At 36.2% G+C, this 20,364-nt stretch overlaps 1 protein-coding gene across 2 annotated transcripts in view; it reads left to right on the forward strand.

Annotated features, from left to right (window-relative positions):
- ULK4 (unc-51 like kinase 4) overlaps nucleotides 1-20,364 on the forward strand; it is a 249,423-nt gene that overhangs the window by 189,100 nt on the left and 39,959 nt on the right. For both annotated transcript variants that reach the window (XM_026843577.1, XM_026843576.1), the window contains exon 34: nucleotides 3,849-4,034. In XM_026843577.1, the coding sequence (XP_026699378.1) occupies nucleotides 3,849-4,034 (186 nt within the window). The remainder of the gene's footprint in view (nucleotides 1-3,848; nucleotides 4,035-20,364) is intronic.

The following is a 20,364-nucleotide window of genomic DNA, read 5'->3' on the forward strand; positions in this document are numbered from 1 at the left end:
TATTAACAGCTGCAAGGAGGAGTATTAACATTTCTACCTTGCTGAAGGGCTGAATCCATAATCCCCTCTAATACTGATAAAGCAAAAAGACCACTAGAGTTTTTTCATGTAATTATGAAATATTAAGGGGCAAAAATTTTCTTAAAGAGTTAGAACTCTAGTTTTTAATGGGTTTCTCCTCCCCTGCAAGAACAAAAACTTAATTAGCTGCTGTCATGAAAAACTATAAATACATTTCAAAGACGAAATACACCTCTTCATATCAAATCGAATTGTTATGATTAGAAAAATAATCAGAACATTGTTCCGGGTGATTAAGAGGTGAACCATCCATCTACATTCGTTGAGTAGCAACATGATCCTAGCTTCATTGTTCTTATTAGACATGAGATACCGTTTACTTGAAAGCCGAATTTTCATTCCTTGGTTTTCTATATTTACAGATATTTATTATATTTTCAGTCACTGCTTTTGTTTATACCAATCATTTTCTTCAGATCCCCTACTCTTTATAACCACTACTAACACTAAGTGGCAGCCAATGTTAAATTTCAGGTTACCAACTTACAAATTTGTGACATCTAAATCACTACTTGTCAGTAATGAAACAGCAAAATGGTGAAAGTTATAGAGCAAAATGCTGATGTGGACATACTTAAATCAGGACATCACTAAGAGTTCCTCTTTCACCTTAATTATTGATGGCTTAGACTGTGGACCAATGATTTTCATCCCCTCCAGAGTAAATATGGTCTTTCCTATTCCTAGCTTCTTTTCCTATTCATCCAAGACCTATGCTTTATTGTTTTACCCTGCAATCTCCCAGGATGACAGCAACTTGCTCCCCAAACTCTAGATAACACTGAAGCTGAAAGGGATGCTGGTGAAGCAGAGGAGCAGAAGAGCTGAAAGAGTTGAAATACAACAGGGGATGAAGGACTTCACTGGCATTTGTGAATGAATAGAATGATGTCACAGCTGTCAAGTACTGTGAACATTGGAGTGATACTGGTGACTAGGTTTGGAGGATGGTCACTGGAAGCTTGATATCCTGTGAAGAGCAGAGCCTATCTGGTGCCAAGACAGATCAGATGGAGAGTTTCAGAGTCTTCCTTTCTCTTGTTGTGTGACAGAGAAGAGCAGTAACAGTAGAAGTTTAGGCATGCTAGGAGGAGATAAGCAAAGCCATTGGCCTGGGGCAAAAGTTTCCGCTGCCTTGCTAACTGGGGACTCCTGCTGAAGACAGCCTATATTGGGTATAACCCTAAGAGGCTGGACCTGCTCATTTGATTCCTTGAAGTCATGTACCCTCCTGGTGTCAGGAAGAACTGGAAAGGGCATGATGCTTTACGTATTTCTTCATATGAGGTGGTTGTAGGGGCAGTCCTCTACAGAGACCAACACATTTGCACTCCAATATTTAGTGAATATCTCTGAAAAAGATCTTGAGAACAGTCTCTCTTCGAAGTATGGCTGTTGTGTTTATTGATTACACGTGGCGTTTTGGGCTTATGGAGTGTAGAGAACTAGCCTACACTGCAATATCAGGGCAAGGATGTATCTGTCCAAATGTTCACTGAATTTTTATTTTTTATTTTTGGTTAGCCAAAAAACATTTTAAAATTGAGTATGGGTCTTGTACTGTGATTTTCTTCAGGGAGGAGTTGATATACCTGTCTACACTGATCTATTAACAAACTGTAAGTTAGAGTGCTGCTTTTAAAAGGGATGAGAGAGATATGTAAAAGTAGTTTAATTTTCCTTCCTCTATCTAATAGGGGTTTTTTTCAGTGAAGGAAATACAAGTCAGCTCAAAGCCCCCAGTGAGATCAGTGGAATTTTGATAAGGATTGAAGATATAAATGGAGCTATAAAGTTTGTTACTGTTTGTAATTTTTCCTCCTTTTTAGTCTTGCTATTTATGCTGATGGTGTTATTAGTTATTAGCTAATTCTGGATGTTGGAAAGGAAACAATCAAATAGGTGGCATTTATATTGGAATGAAGAAAAACCATACCACAAAACTGTGGAAGAAATAGCTGCTGTGGTCCTGTCACTTGCATAGCATTAGGTCAAATAGAATGTGATATGTCTTGGGGCTATGTATTCAGAGCTTACATCTCAGTTCAGCCTGTTTTAAACAGCCAGCTCTATGAAGCTAATGGAAAACAGGATTGTATTTGCATGCAGATCCCTGGGGAATTGCTGCCTGAATATTTGAGGAGTATACATCTGATGATATGTTCACAGATTGCTTTAAAGTAACTATGGATTTTCCTTAAACTGAAAAAAATTGGGATTGCGGATTAAATAAGTAATCAGTATTGAAATGGTTGGGCATATTTTATAAATGGTTGGACTGATTATATAAATCGTTTTCTTTTTACTGCCAGTAAGGATAGTCTGTAAACTGTACTTTATTCTAGCTTCTTTGTATTTAAATAGTACTTTTAGAATTAAAAAGCTGAGTAATAGTGATGAGGTGTTTTTATGCTTCTATACCTTATTGGTTAAGACCATCACTGTATATGTTGTTCTGTTCATAGACTGTAAGGCGAGAAAAGTCTATTGTAATCATTTAGTCTAGGATATTGTGTAACACGAGACATAGGACTCTTCTAAATTAATTCATCATTAAGTAAAGGGTTTTGTTATGTTTTTATAAAAAAAAAAAATCTGATATATAAATTGCCTGTGTGGAGTATCTGTCTCAGTTCTAAGAAAGTTGTTTCAGTGGTTAATTGCTCTTATTAAAGAAAGAAAAAAGGAAATCAAAGTATTATCTTCCTTCTAGTCTGAATTGCTTTATCTAGAGTTTTGAGCTATCGTCTCTTACCAGTCCTTTTTCAGGTAAAGGAATTAACCTATCCTTGGCCTGCTTTTTCTCACATGTAACCAAGAGATTATGATCAAGTGTCCTTTAACTTCCCTTTGATAAGCTATAGACATTGAATTCCTTCAGCCCTTTGCTGTTATGTTTTCCAAACTATCATCCTCTTGCCCTCCCAAGAAACATCTGTGATTTTTTTCACTAGCTTTCTTAAACTGTCTGCGGTAAAACTAGTCATTGCATTCCTGTTGTTGTTCCAACTGTGCCAAATACAAGCATACAAGCATAATATAACTTCTCTACTTGTAATTTGCAGATTGTACTTTCCAGAAGGAAATAAATCATTTTGATAGCAGTGTCATACTATCAGAAGCTCATTTAAAGATGTTTATTAGCCATGCCCCCAAATATTTTCCATAATTTTGCTTTCCAGGAAAGAGTTTTTCCATCCCATTTCTAGGGCCTTGCCCCAGTGTCTGCTCTTCAAAGGCGTGCAAAAAAGCTGGAATTCAGGAAAATATTTAAAATCTGCAAAATGTGCCTCCTAACGTGACTACTTAAAATCCATTACATAGCTAGATAGCCTGTACTCTACTTCAACCAGAAGCCATGGCCTTCATTTAGAAATAATTAGATGAAGTTTTATGGTGTGCATTATGTAGAAGATTAGACATCACGGCCATAATGATACTTTCTGCTATTATTACTTCTATTTAAAGCAAAGTATACAGTATGAAAATAACAGAGTTGGAAGCAACATTTTCAGTGCTTTTATGATGTTGCTATGGATAGGCTATTTGGTAGAATCCTAGTGGAGGCATTATACTGCTGCTATAAGAACAGATACATTTTAATTATATTTTCATCACTTTAATAAGCTTAGTTTAATGGAAATTTGAGTCAGTCAACAAGAAATTTTTCTTTCCTGGCACAATGCAACTGTTAATACTCTTCCAAATCCCCAGTGATACCCAGTTTTTCTGAAATTGGAATTTGATTTTTGTTTGTTCATTTTTAGCTTCCCAGTGAAGATACTGAAGTATTTCTGAGTGCCTCACAGTGCTTATCATTGCTGGTTCAGCTGTATGGAGGAAACAGTCAGGAGAGTATGTCTCCAGAAAACATAGACAGCTTTGCTGAAGTACTGAAGTCCAAAAAAGATACAAAACAACTGAAGCTTCTATTGAGAATTGTAAAGAGACTGGTGAGTTGACTCCATGACATCCATGTGTTTCATTTCCATCATTGGCTATATCTTTAGCTAGGTTTTTTCCTCTTAAAGTAAAAAAGAGTATAAAAGAATTTTGAGAACAAAATATGTGAAGTTAAATTTCATGTCTTTAAATTTCAGTCTGGAGAAGATAGCCATCTACACTTAAAACCTCTTACAAAATGATTGCTAGATTATTTTTCCTATTTCAGTTAACTGTTCAGCTATCTCAGTAACACATTTATACATTTGTTTAGTACTTAAGCTTTATGAAGTATTGGAACGATTTTCTGAATGCTTTCTGGAAGAAGTAACCTTGTAGCATTAAATAGCTGTTCAGAAACACAGTGCTTGATTTCCTGGTAAATAAAATGCCATTTTGTACTTGCAATAGGTTTGTACATAAGCTGTTGACTCCTCATTCTCACTGAGTGATGGGGACTATTTCTGCTGGAGTGGCTTAATGTAGAATGCCAATCAGTGGGAGTCACGCAAGGGCTTTGTCTAGTGATGTTATTGACACGTTGGGGTGGGTTTCAGTTCTGTCCTGCTCTGACATGGTGGCATGACAGCAACATTGTGTCTTTCAAGTTGCTTAGGTGGAAAACCTTATGTATCTGTAAATTTCTCTCAAGTAATACAATGGTTTTTATCTTGAAGTGTCTTGGTAAGAAGCATTGCCTACATCGTCGCCTTGCAGTGGTTGATTACTTCACACTTTACTCTCCAAGAGCAGGAGTTTTCAATTAAAAGAGGGTAACTACCCTAGTGTAAGAAGCAGAAGACACTAGAATTTTGCAAGTGCAGTGCTAGCTACTAGGGTAAAGCCATAATCAATGGCAGCAGGAGCTGAGGAAGCAGCTCTTTTGCAGAGCTTTCAGAGCTGTTCCTGTCCTCTTTCTTCTACCTACTGTATTTACAACAGGGAAAGTAAACACCATACCCTTCTTCCCAGATCTGCTCAGTCCTATCTTTCCCTAAAAGAAGCATGAATATATAAAATTTAAAATGATATGATGTTTGAAATTCATAATTTCTCTCATTCTTGACATCATCTAAGGTTTCACTTGGTTATTTTCTCATGCTTTTCCTGAAAAGTGAATTTTAGCAGAGATTTTTTTGAAGACGCTTCCTACTGACTTTTGCTTGTACCTGTGCTTCTCCTTCTGTGTAATTGCTGTGCTGTGTAGGCCTGGCTTTTGCTTTTCCCCAAAAGCAATAAGAGAAAATAGACAACAAAGTGTGAGGCTAGGAAAGAGAAATAAGGTCACAATATGCATATCTAGACTATTTTAGTATAGATACAGACTTGTTTCCTTTTTCTCCATTTTGAAGGTTGTGGTACAAAAGCTAACCTAGCATGCAGGATATTTAACACAGAAACTTCTGTTGACTATCTTAAGAGAAAAAAAGCTATGCTATCACCTTGTGAATCTTTCAAGTTCCTGTACTTTTAGATCTCTCCTTTGTATACCAGTGATACTGGTACTTGTTATTTATAATATCAGGCATAGATTTTTTTGTAATTATTTTAATGAGATCATAGGATTTCTCTTGAAAGCAGGGTTCATAGATAATTTGACAGATGATTTAGTAAATCTTACATTACTTCTCTAAACCTTAAAACATCCTGTTCAGAGGAGATGATTATCTTGTCAAAATTGTCATAGTCACAAAAGACATTGAAACATAATCATATCTAGTTAAGAATAATTCAGCCCACATCAGCTGTTCACGATGGATTTTGAAGCCTAGAGCAGTGTTTTTCTTTTTTTAATATCTGAGCAATATTTTAATAGAGTGATCATTAAATGCACATTTCCATTTTTGCCAGTCAGTGCTTGTACAGAACATCTTTCCAATCTGTGGTTACATTAACTTCATTGTTACAGGCACAGGTATTGCTTACATAAGACAGGAATGTACAAAAAAAATCAATATGTTTATACTATAGATGCCTTTATAGTGTGTATTTCTGGAAATAAGGAAAAGGCATAGCAGTATGGCTAGTTAGTCTTTGTCCAAGTGTTTCATATGACTCCAGTGAGTCAATGGGGAGACATGGCTCAATTTCAGAGTCTTCAATTTACAGCGTGTCAGAGAATTTGTTGACATACAAGATGACCTTACCTCGATGAAATGGAAACTTATCTTTATGTGTTGTTTCCATTTATTAGTAATCATTCACTGGGTTTTATCTCAAGTGGGCGGGGGGCTTTTTTTGGACAAAGTTGGGAGGTTTGGTTTGAGGTTGGGGTTTTTTAAATGGTCTTTGTCAACTTCGACCAGAAAATTGATGACAGGGCAATATAAACTTTATGCAACACTTTCTTCACTGATTTTTGTGCTATAATTTAGTTGTATTCATATATTAAAGAGAAATAAAGATATAGGCCAGACTAGGACAAAAAAATGTATCTTTGTACAGACTTACTCATGGAATTGCCATGAACAGCCCTTTTTACGGGCTTTATTTTACTGTAAAAGGAAATCATTAGGAGTGAAAACCAGAAAAAATATGCTTTGACCTAACTTTTGTAACTCTGTAACTAAGGATCATTTAAAAGCTTTAAAGAGGCAGCATTGACTGTCTTCTTTCTGGTTTTCTATAATCACCTCTTAGCTTTCAAAGCTTTTGACTCTGTAAGGCCCAGGTTAACCAGTCTTTTTCAAGAACGTTCTCTCACTGGCATTGATATAATGGACAGAAACTGAATAAAATTATTTAATCAAAGAAGCAGGGGTTGGGGTTGGGGTTGGGGTGGGGTTGGGTTGGGTTGGGTTTGGTTTGGTTGGGAGGGGGATGTTTGGGTTTTTTTGTTTGTGGTTTTTTTTTCCCTTCAGCCCTTTTACTCTAACTCTTGTTCTGGTTGTTTCATCTTGGGTTAGACAATATTACAATTCTGATATTCTTCATCTTTTTTAGCAGTATTTGTGTAACTGATCAGTGACATCAGGAGAGTTATCTTGTCTCATTTTTTGTTCTGGAAGCCTCTCCTGCCACCCTTCATGAAAATTACTATCTTATCACTTCATCTCTTCTCTGAAGATACAGTGCATCTTATTAGAGTCCAGTAAATCATCTAGACAAATGTATTTCTTTGTGAAGTGGAAGAAATTTTAATTCGGGAAGCAAATAGTTCAATATTTGCCTACTTTACTGAGAAGTTTATAATTTCTCTTTTTCCCCAGAGGAAAACAATCTACCTGCCAGCTCAATTTATCATCAAGTATGTAATGTAAAGGTACATGATTATCACCATAATTTTTATAGAACTAGCCAATATCTTTCCACCAGACACATAATCACTGTGGGATTGCAGCAGGGTATGCACAAATAAAATACTTCAGCTTTTAAAATAAGAAATTACTTTTTTTATTCCATCTAGTAATAAGGAAAAATTCCTCTGAGAAAAATTAGTAAGCGTCAGGCTTTAATGGGTAATTCTGCACTCACTGTGAAGAGTGAACTTTTGTTCTGTGATTTTTAACTCAAGTACTTGTCAGAAACTGTATTTGAAGTGGACGTAAATCACATTTCTTTTCCTTCTGATTATATTTCTAGAACCTCATTTTCACTAATTTACCTATCGTAACTGTCAAAAAGTTGTTCATCCTTTGTTTGTGAGCAACTAAGATATTTAGGATGTCATCTGCATGTCATATACCCTTGTGGGGAAACATGTTAAGTATTTCTCAAATCTCATTATCCTGTGCAGTAAAGATGTTAAGGCTAGAATGACAGTACTTGAGCTGTGGCAAAGATCCATAACTTTCATTAATTTTATTGTAGGATATTGAACACTACTTTGGTTTCCCTGCCAGTTTGGGCCATGGCAGTGGCACTCTGTATGTGCAGGCAGATTTACTACCCTGTTTCCAATGAACCAAAGCCTGGGGAACCACTGGTCACTATGTCTAAAATACCATTCAAGTCATGTGTCCCTAAGTATTTCTGTCATGTAGATTAGTAGTGATATCATCCTGAGTTTTATACAGAGATGGACTGAGTTCACATTTCTTGAATTGACAGCTGTGTGTTTGTATATTAAAATATATGTATATGTTTTTACTGTGATAGTTCCCAGATTAGGTCCTCATTATATTAATCACTGATCATGCATTAAGAGAAAAGATATTTAGAGCCTGAAAAGATATACAGTCCAAGTAGCAGAAAAGTTTGATTTAGGGTAGCAGTTCTGCAATCCCTCTGTAAGTCAAACTTCTTGCTGGACATCTGCTCCTCAGTAGATTCAAGTCCATCTCTAGGGAGCTTCCCTTGAAGGTGAAGCAAAATCCCAAGAGATTTTCAGATAGCGTCCCTTTTACAGCTTCAGCTCCAAGGATTCAGTGCCACAAGGAGGTGCTTGTGCAGCAATTCCCAGCAGAGTCTGCTTTCCCAGAGTCTTACAAAGCTGCAGAAACCTGTTGGCGTACCTCCTGCCGAGAGAGTGCAGCACTCAAATAATCTCAATTAGCTGGAGAAAAACTTTTAATGCATATTTCTCCTCATCTGAATCTTTTAAGCATGCCTTTAATTAATATCATTAATTACTGAACTAATCCATAACATTCCATTGCTCTAAGGAATAATTTTATAGCAGAGATGCTTGTTAGACTGTGAATGCAACACTCATTTGTGGGTTGCTGACATGTATAGGTCACTATAAATGTGCAGGTTGTTATACGCATTTTCCTTACATTATACATCTTTTTAAAATCCAAACGACTCTTAAATGAACAATTTCTCTCATTCATTAGTGTTAATCTCTTATTTTCAAGTTGTTACCAAGCCTGCATCCCTTCTTTATAGACCATCTTTTGTCAGCTTCAGTCTAATAGGATAATGTCCTTGGTAGGATGGAGCATTTCATTAGACACAAACAATTTAAGATCCCCCCAAGAAGCAAAAGCTAATCAGCATTAAGATGCATCATGCAGATCATAAACTGGACAGGTTTCTCACAATGCCTTTGAAGCAAATAAAAGTGAAGGATAAGGCCTCTTCACCCTTCCTGCCTTGTGGGGAAGCTCCCTCTGTTTGCACACTTGGACAGGCCTTTGTTTTAGGGTTTTAATGAAATTGGAGAGAGTCTCCAGAGATGAGAGATGGGAAGGCCTCCAGCACTGCTGTTGCTTGGCAACCTTCCGCCATGGCACTTCCCATACCCTGACACCCGGAAAGAAAGCGGCTGGGCGAGTCGACTCTCCTCCACTTCTGGGTTTTAATCTAGTCATAAAATAAGCTTTCAAGTGTAGCTTTTTGAATTTTTCAGATGGTTTGAATCAAATTAAATCTAACGAAACTCCTTTTAATAAACAAAGTTGCTCTGTCCGTGATGAGTATTAACAGCCAGCAGGAATATTTGTGAGTCAGAATTGATGGGCCAGGCTGTTGCCATTGGTCAGTAAACAATATATTGAGTTTACAACAAAGAGTTAAGAAAAAATGGTTTAAATTCTTCAGAAGATTAATGCAGCTGATCACAACTACTCTAATACAATTTAAACAACAGTTACACAATGCTTTAAATAGACCTAGAATGGTGTAATTTTTAAAAATTCAACATTTGGTGCGTGTAGTTCTCTTGCAGCACAGCCCCTTTGCTGTACTTCGTTGTTTATTGAATGGACAATTGAGCCAATATTGATCAATTTATCTAAGTAATATGGATTTCTTTTTTTACATCTCACTTAAGCTATATTTTGAACTTTCTGTTCATTTTGTAATGTCATATGGGTTCTACCAAATTGGAAATGAAATATTGGACTTTCATCATTAAACCCTGATGGAAGAGTCTTTTTAAGTTTAGTAAAGCATTTTCAGTAGCACTAAGAAGGAAGATATTTAGTCAAAGAAAATGTAATTCTTGAATAGTCCACTTTGTTCCCAGACATTCTGCAAACAATACCAAGTCCTAAAATATGGATTATTTCATTTATAATTATTTATTTGATATTAAGAATAACATAACTTTGTTATGTACTTTATGAAAATGTTATTTGTACAGTGTATATATACAATATATATAATATATATTTGTCTAGTAATACTTAGAATATCTGGATGTGAGAGGAATACCATAGGTGATTATCATTCAAGATCCCATGGCATTCTCTTTAGTAGCATACATGCTTAATTTTAACTTGACTAGTTACATTCTGTGTGTTGAAATCCAGGCCACAAATTTTCACTGTACAGGTCTGATAAGAATCTTCATTTATATTCTGAAATGGTTAGATACTGTTTCACCTTAGATGAATGTGCATGTTTATTACCTCTGTGTCTGGCTTATGTAGCTTGTGAAGGGCTAAATTCAGGCTCAGTTATACGTTGCATAACTCATGGATTGTTTTCAGGTTGATGAGTAGTAGTACAATATATTAGCACTGCCCTTGACTTTCTCATTTTTTTGACATTTTCATCCTGTGGTTTCTATTGGAGGAGAGGGAAGAATATTTGGTATTTAGATTTACATGCTTGGTTAGAGCACTGGAAGAATTTTAATAGGCCTTTTCTGTTTCTGATTAGCCTCCCTTTTCATTTACCTCTTTGAATTTTATAATATCCTTCTTTCAGTTGGCCAAAATTCTTGAGCGCAGCTTTCTGGAGGTAGATACTGATGAGGTTTTTTCCAGTATTTGCCCTTCTGTCTTATGAAATGAAACAGATCAGGTATCCATGGGTAAGTCTCAGTTAGCACTGCAGTACCTGGAATTCTTATCTTCTCCTATCTTGTCACTTTTGATCCTGTCCAGAAGTTCTGTGGCTGATAGCAGATTGCAGAAAACTTTGCTATTTTTTGACCCAAAGCACTAGATGGTACAGGAATGTTCTGCTTATTTCTTGTGATAGAAAAGGCAAATATTTAAATCTCAACAAGATTGTCCAGGCTTATAGGATCACTTATTTCTGGCTGCATCAGAATCCTCTTCAGCTGTGTGAATTTTGTATTTCTCTGACTATGCTTGCTCTAATTCACTTTGTGATACAGTTTGTATCTCTGTATATGTATAACTGTAAACACAGTGTATTTTCTTTTTGTATGTGACTTGGGGTATTCTTAACTCAGAGTGTCAAGAAATTCTTAACAACTGTGAGAATTAAAATTGTATTTTAATTAGATCTAAGATGAGATTCTTTTGTTTTATTCAGTTGATCACTGGAGTCCACAAACCTGTTTTATTAAAAATACTAGGCTTCATGTAACCTATGATAAAATCAGAACATTAAGTAGTGATACATAAAGTCAGATGGTGAGGAATTTTTATGCAATTAACTGACCTTTTTTTGGCATTGTATAGCTTGGAAGCTTTTGGTTAGGGAAATATTTACTGGGATTTCTAAATTTTGATGTGATTTAGGTCCCACCTTTTTACAGCTGCTGATATGTTGGGAATATCCTTAGTTATCTTAATCCAGAGGTGCTATTTTGTTTTATACTTTTAGGCTTCTACAGTGCCTAACTTGCTATCTGTGTTTTTACTGTAACTGAGGAGTGCTTTTTCCATATCGAAGAGAGTACACTGTCCTTTGTCTGATATTTCCACCACAGAGACAAACACCTGCTTTGCTAGAAAATCATATATAGAGTTCTCCCACTCGCAGCCCAGAAATTCAGAGCCCTATTTTAGTGTCTGTCCTTCATTTTTCTTTAGTGTTTGATGCTGACACCTTTCTAATATACAGCTGGATGGCTGCTTTCTGCTCTGTCCTGGCATCTTTATGTTTAATGTTACTCACCTGCCCTCATACACTACTGTGATGTTTAATGTTTGCGAAACATGTAATGATCCTCAGATAAGCAGTAGTAGTAAGTATCAACAATGTTTTGCTTAAGAGGATTTATCACCTCCAATCAAATAGGATTAAATTATTAAAAATGTTTTCTTGGCTTTAATGTTAATACCAGGTTGCACATATTTCTTGGTTTTGTAGCATTAATGGGAGCATATGAGCGGTAGTTGCTGCTGACATTATTATTATAACTGAATTGCATTAGTGCCAGTAGACTGGGACCTCACTGTGGTAAGCTCAATACAAGCACAGTAAAAAGTCATTTCTTGCTCCAGAGAACAATCCCGCTTCTTTCCTGTATTCAAAATAAGGTCAAGGAATTGCCTTAAAGTGACTCTCCCTAATAGGAAGTATTTTGACAGAGAGATGACCGTCCTGGATAAAACAGATCCCTGGGCAATGTTCAGTCCTGTGCAAGCAGGAATGGGAATTTAACTAGTTGCTCCTGATTTTTAATACAAAAGTATCTTAATTTTATTTCAAATCTAAATTCTTATGGTCACAGGATTATTTAAAAATCCTTAGTCTTAGTTTCTGCTAATGGCCTCAAAGGAAGACTATATGAAAAGAGCTTTGAAAGATTTTGGTTGCCTGTGTTGAAGATGAGATACAGGTCTATTGTGACTTGCAAACTCATATTGCAAACCCTTCAGCAAAACCTTCTTTTTTTTATTACATCTATTCTCTTAAACTCAGTCTCCTTGCTGACAAGTTTACCGAGGGTGAAATAGTCTGTTACATTTCAGCGGGTAAGTAAAATTTTAACTACCATCATCTTATAAGGCTGGAGCATGGCTGAATAGCTGGTGTTTTCAAAAATCTTGCCATGAGCAAATCTGCAGGTCACACAGAGCTTGATTTAATAGCCAGTATGTGGGTCCAGATAAACAGGGAATATAGTTGGAGTGCTTGAAGGGGTATTTTGTACAGGGAGACAGTCCTTGGTCATCAAACTGTGAGGATGTGGGACTCTGAGGTACATGAATTAGACAAACTAGTCAAATAGACTGATAGGAATTTCAGATACAGGTTGTCTGTCAGATGAAAATTGTGAGTTAAAACATGACATACATACATCAAAAGTTTGCTGGTCATGATGCTGGGACCAAGCAATATAAAGCAAAAGGAAGACGGTGTTTAAGGAGTTAGAGATTGTTGGAAAGATCAAAGATGAAAATTATTTTAGAAGCATCAGTCAGAACATACATACCATGAAAGAAAACAAACCAGAGTTTTTCCGTGGATATCTCATGCATCTAATGGTTGGTTGATGTACTCATTGACAATAAGAGCCTACTTCTGCAGTTCCCCAACAGAGGGCCCATGCTCACAGACTAATCCCTAGCAATGATAACCGTATCTGGGCTTTATGAACATGGTGCCACACAATTTCAGATGACTCTGTGATTCATGTAGGTGTTCTGAAACAAGGTTATGTTTAAAAATAGTATTTGTGTGCATTGAGGTTAGGCTTTCAGTAGATTTCTGACCCCCCTCCCCAAGTCCAAACAGTGATCCAATCCAGCATCTTCAGTGATGAAACATCCACTTTTTAAATTATGAAGACTGTACTAGTTAAACATTTATAAAGTGCCCAGTGCTGTCTCTTCTTTAAACTATTAAAAAGTAATGCTTTTATATGAACATCATTATAAATTTATGACAAATGTAATCTGTGGTGATGCAGTGTTCTATGGGCTGTGAATTACCGTCCTAAATTTCACACAGCAGATGCCTTCTCGGGGATGCAGTGCCTAGTTGATGGGTTCATATGATACAGCATAAGAATATCCTGTAATTTGCGTACCAGCTCTACTCTGCTTATACAGCTTGCTTTTTTGACAGTTCAGGGGGCATTTTAAGAGCAATGCAGTTGACACGCAATCCTCAGTCTTGTCAAAAACAGATGACTACCTAAATCCTTTAATATCAATTAAAAAGTACTTCTAGAAGTATGTAGAGTTCATTTAGAAATGGATCAACAGATTTGTGTAATTTTATAGTATCAAATGTTTCCAATGATTTAAATTTCATTTTTTAAGGAAATATACTGGTATACTTAATTGCAAGAGAGCCGTTGTAGAGCATAACTCTATGACTTGTTGGAAAGTCAAAATGTTATGTTCCATAAGTGCATACTATTTTACCTTGTGGATGAAAATCTGATCTTTATGTTGTAAATACTTGGCAATTGTAATGAATGAACTTACTGCATATTGGAATTGCATCAGGAAAAGAGAATTTATATCAAAACCTGCCCCTACCTGCCCTAAACAAAATATGAGTATAAAAATATGTGTATAAATGTGAGGTATATGTGTGTGATGTGAATCCACCAGACTAATAATTGAAATTACATTATTTGTATCTGCAATTTACTATTGTCCCATTTTGTCAGTGAAAAAAAAGAAGAAAAAATCAAGGGAGAATACCTTGTGCTCTTTCTGAATGAATGCTTCCTTTGTGGTTTTCCATGCAAGAGGCCAGTATTTCCGGGGAAATGCCAGTGCAGGGCTCTCTATGTGTACCCCAGACAGAGGTTTTCCCTGCAGTGGGCTTAGGGGGAGATAAAAAGGCAGAATTTCCCAAGGAAGCCTGGGCCCAGAGCTGCTGGTCCTGAGTGCTGGAGCAGAAAAGCTCTGCAGAGCTTATTGTTAAAGCAGCACTTGGTCAGACCTAAAATCTTAACAAAGAACCCTCAGTGAGTAGCTGTGTGTTACTTATTCTCATTAGAGCAAAAGTCTACACAAAGCAGATCAGAATTAAAAACAAAACCACGTTAATCTTATAATCAGATAATTCCCATGCAAATGAGTATATTAACACATCGTCATATGGCTACTTTTCTTCAGAGTACTACTAGTATTTAAATACTATAAAAGGTAATTTTAGCATATGTGATAGAATAACAGGTTTCCGTAAAGCATAAAAGGAATTGCTGTTTATAAAGATCAGGGACCTCATGTCATTTTAAACCATTAGTACAGTTTATGTATTTGAGATATAGATGGGAGTATATTCACGAAATGGCACACAATATTTATTTTCGATGTCCATAACTATAAAATAGCTAAAAGTAATTTGTGCCTCATATATCTGTCAGTTATGTGTGTGGCCCTGACTCTGCTAATATAACAATCTATCTTCTTGTTTGGTGAGGAAAATTCTTATTGCTGAAAAGCAAATTAAAGCTGTCATTGAAAGTCTTAAATAATATACCCTCAGGATTGCTCGAGTGGACTGTTGCTCCACTGAGGAGCTATGATGACATCAGAGAGATGCTCATGCAATTTATTCATGTAATTGTATTTCCAAGATGGAATATATATTACATTTTGAAGGTGATGTTATTTAATAATGAATGATTTTATAGACTCTTCCAGTCTCTATATCACCTTCACCATTATATTTCTTAGGATCCTTTTATTGACATGTCTTTTACTTTATATTTCCACCTCTATTTATATGTTTTTGATTCTTCACTCAGTCCCTGAACCAGATACTCCTGATTTTTTTCTTGAAACTTACTTTTTTTCTTCTAAACAAAGCTGAAAGCTTTGTGGGAATTGATGTTGAAATCTGGAGGAGAAAGAATGTTAAAATGCCTACTCTCATTTTACATTTTGACCACTGCAGGTTACAACAAGATCCTCTTCCCTTCTTGCAGCTTCATACTTCAATTTTGCATAACTATTTATGATCTCAAGAGTACATAATTATATTAGCATACTGTTATGTAGTTGTGTGTGTACACCTATTGGGCTTATATATTATTCTGTAAGCCTTTAAAATTTTCTTATTAAATTATAACGTCTTATTTTTTAGTTTTTCCATCTACATGATGGCTGAAAGTGTTTAATACTAGGATTTGAAATACCTTTATTTTCCAAATTTAGTTGAAAATTTAGTTCCAAATCTAATTTCCTGAAAGTAATAATTACTTACTTCTGAATATCAGGCCTACAAAAAGTTTCTCTGATTTGGCATCCCAGCTCGTTAGGTACTTCAAGCCCTAGCAAAAATATATTTATTTCTCTTACAAAAGGATTGAAAGAAGAGATCAAAGAACTGACTGGGAAGCAGAAATTCTATAGCATACCAAGTATTTTAGTTTAACAATTTTAATTCCATTTGAGTTTAAATTCCTCCAGTTGTACATTTCAAGAAAATGAAATGTAGTGAAATAGTATGTTATGATGTGAGACTAAACTGTGTGGGAAGCCTAATAGTCTTCCTAAAAGCAAAACTAGCATCGGTAGCTTTTTGTTTTTTAAAGATTGTGTTTGTGTCTTTTTCCTCACTCCCCTTTTAACAAACTGTTTTACATGGGAGATGAACCTAGTAATGATCTAATCAAGCTTTTGACTCACAAAGTTCAAATGGCTTTGAAACGAGGCAAACCAAACTTGTCCATCTCTACTAGAAAATAATAGCAGCCAAACATCAATCTACCAAAACTGTTTTATTTAACTCTTACCGAATACCTTGTAGAATACTTCAGGAACTTAAAAAATTATGATACTTTTAGTTGAACTTGGATGAGAAAGTGGAATGCAAATGTAATCACTCTGACTGTGATTTAGTGACTCTGGGACATCTGGGAGTAAGCCAAGGTGCAGAGGACTGTGGCAGGATGTGGACTGGAATATGAAAAGAGCAGCATTGACTACAGCTGAATACGTGTATGTGAGAAAAAAAAACAAAACAATGTCTTGAAATGATTAGAAGTGAGAAATATAAAGCAGTGATGAACACTTATCTCAGTATCAAGGCACACTGAAGGTCTGAATGTAATTCCCAAACAATATGAAACACGTTAGATTTTGAGACTACTTGAAGATACTGAGTTTAGTATGATATGAGTCCTGTGTCCCAGTCTCTACAGCCTGTCCCCTCTGCAGCACTGCTTATCCAGCTCCCCACCCAATTTACAGAGGTTCAGTTTGTAGCCTCTCTATTCCAGCAGAGAGGAAGGAAAGAGCTTGGAAGTGGTTACACTTCTCATGTACCTTTCTCCTCCCCTCTGATAGATGGGGATGTATCTCCCACTTTTCTGAAAAGAAGAGGGATCAGAGCTGGACTTCTGTGTTACAATGTCCCTAGTATGGAATGTGCTCCAGCAAAGTTATTTGCATTCAGGAAGTCTGTAGGTAGAGAGAAAGGGCACCAAAGCCACCATGTATGATAGTGTCATCGCTGGATGAGGTCTTTTAGGGATGTTTTCTAGCTACAATCACATTATTAGTGAGAATAGAGAAGTTCTGGCAACCTTACTTGAACCCCCATCCAAAAGATTCAGTAATATCGTATGTAGTCCTATTATCCTAACATCATGTGAACCCATCAACACAACCCATTAACTCCTTTAAATGAAAGCAAAAGGAGTGTTTCTGTTTTAAACAGAAAATCAACCAAGGTACAAGAAACAGCTGGACACCTATTGGTACCACATTAAGAAAGCAGCTACAGAAGCAGTAGTCTTCGCAGCCCCAAGCCTTCCATCAACCCTATTGCTTTGCAAGGCAGCCGGTGCAAGGCTAACGCAGAACATGCAGCAGGGGCTGTGCTCTAACTGGACCTGATGCCATGCTTGCACTACAGAAAGTATGTATGTCTGCTCTAGGGGCCACCACATAATGCAAGCATTACCTTTGTGTCTCAGGCTGTATGTTTATACAGTGCTCAGTACAGTCTTGGTTTTGACTGTAACTAGAAGGATTAATCAGGCAAAAGCACTGAAAAATGAAAAGAAACAAGTTTGTAGCACTTGAGTGGCTCAAAGGGCCCTTTCTTCTTAATCATTCCCCAGACAATCATTCTTTTAGATGCTGTATCTTATCATTAGTCAGAGCTGAAATAATTTTGTCAGACTAGTAAAAATTATTTCAGACCAAACAAATGTCTCCTAATGCCAGCTGCAGCACAAAGGACAGAAGAGAAGGGAAACTTGCCCATATTTAATTATATATTTCTAGCTGTAAGAAAGACCAGCCCTTAAATTCAGTGATGGTGCTGGAGTTGCACAGTTTGGCTTTCAGTTCAATACAACATCCTGAAGAAAAATTTAGGGAAACAGGTTATATATATCTTACATAATTAATATTTTGCTAGATCTAATGCTTGAAATATTGGGATGAGTTGTGAGAGAGTTGTCACAGCTTTCGTATAAAACTAGCAAAATGAAATGAAGAAAACTATAATATTTTCTGCCACTCAAATGGCTTTCAAAGCTCATTATTTTCATGTTATTTTCCTGACATTAATCTTTTCACTAAAACCATGTGGTTGAAAATAGAGGGATAATTAGCATTAGCCCATTTATGAGAAACTGCTAGTGACAGAAGCTTATTTATTGTTGTGTACAATTAAAATATGATGTGAACACATGAGAATTTACATTAAAACAAGATTGCAGCTTGTCAGCAGTTTCCTTTGTTCAGCTGTGTGTTTATTAGGCTACAGCTGCTCACCTACTTTTATATGACTTCATAATAATAGTAGCAATGTCTTCATTATTGGAGATGTCTAAACCAGTTTGATTACACAATATACAAAGAAAAAATATATCTGATATAATCTTTGTTAAAGAACTAGATCTAGAAGTAAGATTATGTACCAACAACAAAAAAAAACCCTTTCTTGTCTTATCTCTTCATTGTTTTGAGGAGGGTTTTTTATTCCTCGCAGTAATTGTGTTGTTTATGCATTGTACCTAAGGTGATTTATGTAGATCATTTTGCTGTTTTATTTGGACAACTTCAGTGCATCTACAAATAAACAACTTGAGACCTGTCAGAAAAAAAGCGCATACTTTTTTTTTTTTTTTTTTTTTTTTTCCTAATTCTGTCATCATACAAAGTGATTTCTGCGGTATAATATTTGGTCTTATAAGTTTATGTATTTAAGGATCTTTGAGACTCATAGTCCTGTTATTAAGAGTGTCAGCTTCTTTATGTTCCTTGGTGTAGATAAGCTATGGGGGGAGGTCACAGTGAAATACCCACACCTTTTTCCAGCTCCTGTAACTGGGTGGGTAGTATTGCAGAGCCGACAAAGAGGAAGGCAAAAGTTTCATCTGTCATTAGTGCCCTGCTGACACAACATCCTGAAGGAAAACAAGGCAAAATTCAAAGCCTTGTTTGCCCTAGAGATGTGATCAAGCATAGAGGAGCTGTCAGCAAGTCCCGATAAGATGATGTAAAAGAAAGTTCAGGGAACCTTCCTGGAGCTTTCTAAGCTGAAAGGTTTTGTGCTTTTGGGAGTAAAATAGGGCTATCGTGGCTTCAGCATGCCTAGGGGACATACGAGCACTATTAACTTGTGCTAAGATGGTTCACATTGTTCTCCACGCAGTCAGAGGAAATACTGGTCCTATCAATTTCATATATTTTTCTGCAGTCACTATGTGCATGTCTAGCTATCATGTGAACTTTCTGAGAAGATAGGTATCGACTTGCACAGCTTTCATGCTGGCTGCATGTCTCTTGTAGCTGTCGTATTTCTGTCTAGAGGGTTTTATTTTTCATACTCAGCACTGTGCATAGACATAGAGTCATAGCCCATGACTTTGAACAGAACCTGCGTCTGGTTTTCTGGAGCAGAAGCAGGATGAATGATTGAACAAGAACTTTGGTCACTATCGATGTTAAGAACTTAAGCAATATTCTTTAAGTTCCTTAACGTGAACAGAAAGAACTGCGCTTGTTTCCTTTGGCTTTCCTGATGGGAAGCAAAATTTCCTTTCTTCAGCTCGGCAATGTCTGTAAAAAGGTCCTTTACATCCCCACCACCCCGTTTATTACTTTTGCTACAGATAGAAAAGCAGTGAACTCTTGTTTGGGAAGTGTTCTGATACTGCTGGAGCTATGATAGTAGTCAGCCCAACGTGTACAGCAATTGAATGCTTCCTGCTACCTTCAGCGTGCACTGTTTAAATTACTAGTGGGGTTGTTTTGTTTGGGAGTTCATGAGAAAAAGGGTCTGTCTTTGTTTTCTGCTACTTCTGCTGTAATCTCCTTTGGAGAAAAGTTTCCAAAGTACCATAAAGTCTCATTTGCCCTGTATGAACATTTAAATTCGGTTTAAATGCCAAGCAGCACTTACAACCATGGTCTAGATTCATCACTTCTGATTTTAATGACACAGTTGTTCTATTTCTTTTTTACCTAAATATGATAACATTGGCATTAATTTAAATGGGTTATGTTCTCATAAATCATTATTTCATTTACATAAAATAATTTATGTAAGAATGTCTTGATATTCTAATGCAAAAATTACGTTGTTTCTAGTTAAGTAATTACAGGTGTCAATAGTTTTCTAGAATTATACCACATAATACATAATCATCTCCTATAGTATTTTCTTAATTTGTCTCTAGTCTCAAAACCATCGGGCTGAATATGTGGGCAGAAACTTCTGAGTGACACTGTTAGTGGTTTGCCCTCTGATGGTATTTTTACCTTTGCAGCTTTTGCTCAAATCTGGTTATTAATTTTAAAATGTGGAACAGCTCATAATGATCAT

Source organism: Athene cunicularia (assembly GCF_003259725.1).
Source record: "Athene cunicularia isolate RWA chromosome 2 unlocalized genomic scaffold, athCun1 chr2_part1, whole genome shotgun sequence".
Lineage (NCBI taxonomy): Eukaryota > Metazoa > Chordata > Aves > Strigiformes > Strigidae > Athene > Athene cunicularia.